General features: G+C 42.7%; 1 protein-coding gene across 1 annotated transcript in view; it reads left to right on the top strand.

Moving 5' to 3' along the window:
- The window catches only part of IL7R (interleukin 7 receptor), a 35,455-nt gene that overhangs the window by 13,410 nt on the left and 17,169 nt on the right, over positions 1-4,876 (top strand). The window contains exons 2-4 of the mRNA XM_019517968.1: positions 117-255; positions 3,067-3,221; positions 3,960-4,114. Of these exons, the coding sequence (XP_019373513.1) occupies positions 117-255; positions 3,067-3,221; positions 3,960-4,114 (449 nt within the window). The remainder of the gene's footprint in view (positions 1-116; positions 256-3,066; positions 3,222-3,959; positions 4,115-4,876) is intronic.

The following is a 4,876-nucleotide window of genomic DNA, read 5'->3' as shown; positions in this document are numbered from 1 at the left end:
TAACTGAAATTTTGGTGCTCTTTCTTCTAATCAGCTTCTGTGGAAAAATCCTCTTATAGTGGGCCTGTGTGAACATATTAATTCCCTTCATTAATATTCTGTATATCTTTCCTTAGGGACCTTTGGAGATGATGAACCAGACAACCCTGAGATTGATTGTTTCAGCCAGCTGGAAATTATCTCGTCCCTTCATGCCTTAATTTGTAGCTTTTCAGAGCCAAGTCTTAATAACACGAACTTTCAAATTGTTTCATGGTAAGTGGCTATGTGCATATCAGTTGCCGCATTAATAGTCAGGCATTACATCAGTAAGCGATTGTTTTGTCACAGGTTAGGGAATGTGGATGGAGTTATAGAATCAAAAAAAAGGGGGGTGGGGAGGCTAGAAGGGGACCACAGGGTGTCACGTAGACCAAACCCTGGCTTGTTTCTGCCAAAACTATCCCAGATGAGTGTTTGTCTAACTTTCCCTTAAAAACTTCAAGTGATGGAGATTTCACAAACACTGTAGGTTTCCTGTCCAGCATTTAACAGGAAGTGGTCAAAATTGTCACTTTCATTCCAATTTTTAACATATTATTCCAAAAATAATAGGGGTGGTTTGGAGCAGAAGCCACACCCCAAATAGGAACAATCAGAATGGAAAGGAAGTATAAAAGCAAGCAAATCACTGGTGATGTACATAATGGATCTCATTTTGCTCCCTGCAGACCGACAGACAGCTGGCATTTCTGCTGTTCCAGCTCTGAGTTGCAAGGATGGGCATTCCCAGACAAAGAGTTTCCTCTTCCTTTGCCGGCCACACCTACAGTCCCTGTACTGATGGGAGCCCTGGTCCAGTGGTCAGACTCCATCTACCAGCAGCCCCTGCCTTCGTTGCTGAGGCTGGTTACCACGGAGACCCCAGGAGCGGCAGTGCCATGACAACACAGGGCTAGGGTTTCCATGGAGACCAGCCCCAGCAGCACTGGCAGGGCATGCGGCTGGGCAGGGAGCTGCTTTGGGGCTGGACCTGGGATTTTGCAGTTGTGACAGTGTGGTCTGGAGATGGGGCAGAGCCGCAATCCATTGCTCACGTGCCCCTGCCCAGGGTGTGTGGGCAGTGGATTGCAGCTCTGCCTTGCCTCCGGACCACACTATCACCACTGCAAGATCCCAGCCCCAGAGCAGCTCCCCTCTCAGCTGCATGCCCTGCCAGCATTGCTGGGACTGGTCTCCATCGAAACCCTGGCCCCATGCTGTGACGGCACCACCACTTCTGGAGTCTCCATGGAAAGTGACCACAGCAACATGGGCAGGGTCTGCTGGGAAATGAAGTCTACATAGGCCCTATCTGGACTGTGGGCTAGACTTTACCCACCCCTGTCGTACTCCCTCCCTATGGCCCAAGGGCACAGATAGCTCAAAGAGGGGAGTACTGGGGGATATATCTCTGCGCCCTCCTCTGTCCTACGCATTATCCAGCAGAGCTGTCCACCTGTGCAGGACATAGAGCTTGCTGGAAAATGGTTTTTCTTTTCTACAGAAAAAGTAGACAAAAAGGAAAGGATTTCCCCAAATGTTTAGGATTAAAAACCATTTTTTTTCTGCTGAAAAGTTAACATTTGCCAAAGCAAGCAGATACTTTCTGCACATTGCAATGCATCAAAGACAGTTTTCCACAGCAAAAGGTTTTGACAGGAAATGTTTAGTTAGACCTAGAGGCAGGTAAGCATACCCCACCAAGTGTGTGGCCATTGGTGCATAGCACTGAATGCCTCCCAATGAGGACTGTGAACTGCAGTCACTCTGCATTGTCCTGATGGAGGCTTGCAGCTGAGCCCACTGCAGCTCAGCCCACTAAAATGACTGTGAGCTTTGCCATTTACTCAGAATATAATTCGCTTACTAAAATAGGGGTATGTGAGGCTAAAAAGGGTGACCTGGATGCTCCATTATTTAAATCAAGATATATATTAATTAGTCATCTCCATTCCATGAAAACATGCACTAGAATGAATATTGTTTATGAAGACCTGTACAGTTATCAGACAAATTGCTGATCAAGAGACAGGGACAGGTAACATTTTCAATTCTGTTTTATCACAAAGGCACCTCTCTGAATAGGTTCAGATTTTAATTCTGTGGCCTACTTTTGCTTTGTCCTTTGCCTTGTTTTTCCCCAAACCAAAAGTGCAGCAACAGCCAGCTATAAGCGGGGTTTAGCATCCAGCTATCCTGATAGCTTTTCCACCTTATTTTAGTTAGAAAGTTGGTGCCTTTTTGGGTTTTAGATTAAAACTGTTCTAGAATTCATCAAACATGGGTGAATTGGAGGGAGGAATATAGGGAAGTTCCTTGGTCCTTGAAATATTGCTGTTGAATTTTTCCCCCTCTCTCCATCCATCCATCCATCCATCCATTCATTCATCCTGCCTCTGCTGAACCCAGTGAAAGTTTTGTCTTGGTTGCAGTGGTGCCCAGACCAGTGAGAGCTAGCAGTCCTCACCACTGCTATGGCCCAGCCTTGCAGCCTGTTGGGAGGGGGCCAAGGGACGGGGCCATATAATGGGCAGCTTTCTCAGCCAATCAGCATTGAGGGGCAGGGCCATGGGGGCCCCTTGGCCAGTCAGGGGCATGGGGGGCCCCCGCCAGGATAATCCCGCAAACATGGCAGCCAGCCCTGTGATTGGCCTGCAAAATTTCTGTAGGTTCCTACACATGATCGTTACTAAACTATAACTAGGTTTTTTATTATTTACATGGTACTTTGCTCCACATGCCATTTCACCAAAGTCAATATAAGCAAAGATATCAGAATCTGGCCTTTCATAAGAGCTGTCCATGTATCAAAGGAACTGATTATTCGAACAGGAATTATAACATTACTCACTGTTGTGAGTCAATGCACTGGTTTCAAAAGGACTGTGTCTTAGTGAGTGTTTCATCCATTAGTTAATATTTGCAAGATGTACTGGAAAGGAACTTGAAAATCCAACCTCACATAGAGATAGGGAGTTACCGTTACTAAAATGTTTTACATTAAGACTAATAAGAAAGTAAATTTGTGTCATGTTGGCTCAACAGTATCAATGAAGAAGGAATAGAGAAATGTTCACAAATGAAGAAGCAAGAAAGCACATATTCTTTGGAATTTTCCCAAATCATCCCGCCTAGACATGTTTGTGTCATCCTTGAGTCAAAAAGAAAGTACTGCAATAGTCTGAAAGTAACCACTATTGGTAAGATGCTAAACACCTTGCACGGTATTAAGCAATGTAAATGACTGAAGAAAAATGAACTGCAAAACCCAAGGTTCAATCCAGATAAGCTGGAGGAAATGATGACTGTTTGAGGGGAAGTTCGAGACAAGGCTGAGTTAAGATAATTTATGGCCCTAGACATAGAAAAAATGTGAAGTCCCCCTGCCTCAAAACTAGATATAATGAAATTACATTTATAGTAGGCAGCTTACTTATCTACCTATGTGTATTTCTAATCCAACCCTAGATGTAGAGGGCATTAAATGGATTTGGCAAGTAGCTTTGATAAAAATTTGCCAAGGAATTGTTCAGTACAGAGCTGATAGTAGATGGCCATTTTCTCCTAAAGTCTAGTGTGGCCATAGTGAGCAAGGGTTATATCAACATCCTAATCCACCTAAACAATGCATACTATAAAAACTATAATCTACATTAAACCTTACCTCTCACATAGTCAGATAGATGCCTAAGAATGGGATTCACAGTAGCCAACATATTGAGCAGGGAGTCACTTAAGTTTGGAAATACTTAAGTAGGAAATACTGAGAGGAGGGCTGTGAGCTGGAATGGTTCCTGGAGCAAATTAGGTCACTCTGGAGGTGGTTTTATTTTAGTAAGTCTTTTTAAAGAATGGATTGAATTTATTAAGAAGTTCTGCATTAAGATCAGCATGAATGTATGACACAGCAACTTGTCTTTCTGTTACTGTCTTTACAGTAAAACCTGAGAAACCATTTAACATAACAATCACATTCCAAGAGGCTGCAAATGAGTATCTTATTCAATACAAGACGCCACATTCAAAGAAGAGGTATCTACGTGATAAATTAATACACCAAATATCCTATCGGTGGCAAAAAGGGAGTTGGAGTGTAAGTACAAAATTGTAGTGACTTGCTGGTTACTAAAGTTTGCATTATTTAAAATACTAAAACACACACAAAAAGATCCAATTTGCTTTTATTGAGCTGAAAATTTAAGAAACTAAAATAAATGTCTTTAGATCATTTCAGTTCTCAATCGTCAGTTCCAATCCATTCTGGAGTTATTCTGGATTGTTAGATTTACTTTGTATTGCTTTATATATATCAGCATTAGTATTATTAGAAATGTGCATTACATGGTTAAATGAGTACAGCTATGGTAGACTGGACTGTGATTCAGATTAAATACCTTATCAAAGGAGTAAGGGGCAAAAGAAATGCCTGTGCATTACTTCACAGATTCTCTGAGTCCATTTGGCAATACAACTGAGCTAGTGACTCTCTCATCCTTCCTCTTCCTTTTATCCACCCCAAAATTGTTTGTTCTCCTATTATCCCTTGAGCATACAGGTAGTCCTCAACTTACAATGTCTTGAGTTACAACATTTCACGCTTACAGCATTTCTAAATTGACACCCTGTTTCAACTTTATGACGTCAGTTTTGACTTTACAACACTTGATCCAATGCCACGCCATGCCAGCGAACAAGTTTGCTGCGTCACCCATCTCCCTGGAGAACATCAGTCCAAACTTCCTTGGACACTTTCTTGAAGAAAGAAGACAAGACTCCAGAAAAACCTGCAGCCAAGACACCTGAGAAGAGCCCAGTCAACAACCCTTCAAAAAGTCCAACCAAGAGCCTTTCAAAA

This window comes from Gavialis gangeticus, unplaced genomic scaffold (genome assembly GCF_001723915.1).
Source record: "Gavialis gangeticus isolate Ggan-Ray unplaced genomic scaffold, GavGan_comp1, whole genome shotgun sequence".
Classification (NCBI taxonomy): domain Eukaryota; kingdom Metazoa; phylum Chordata; order Crocodylia; family Gavialidae; genus Gavialis; species Gavialis gangeticus.
The sequence above is the reverse complement of the archived record's forward strand: the minus strand, read 5'-3'. Positions and strand labels throughout refer to the sequence as shown.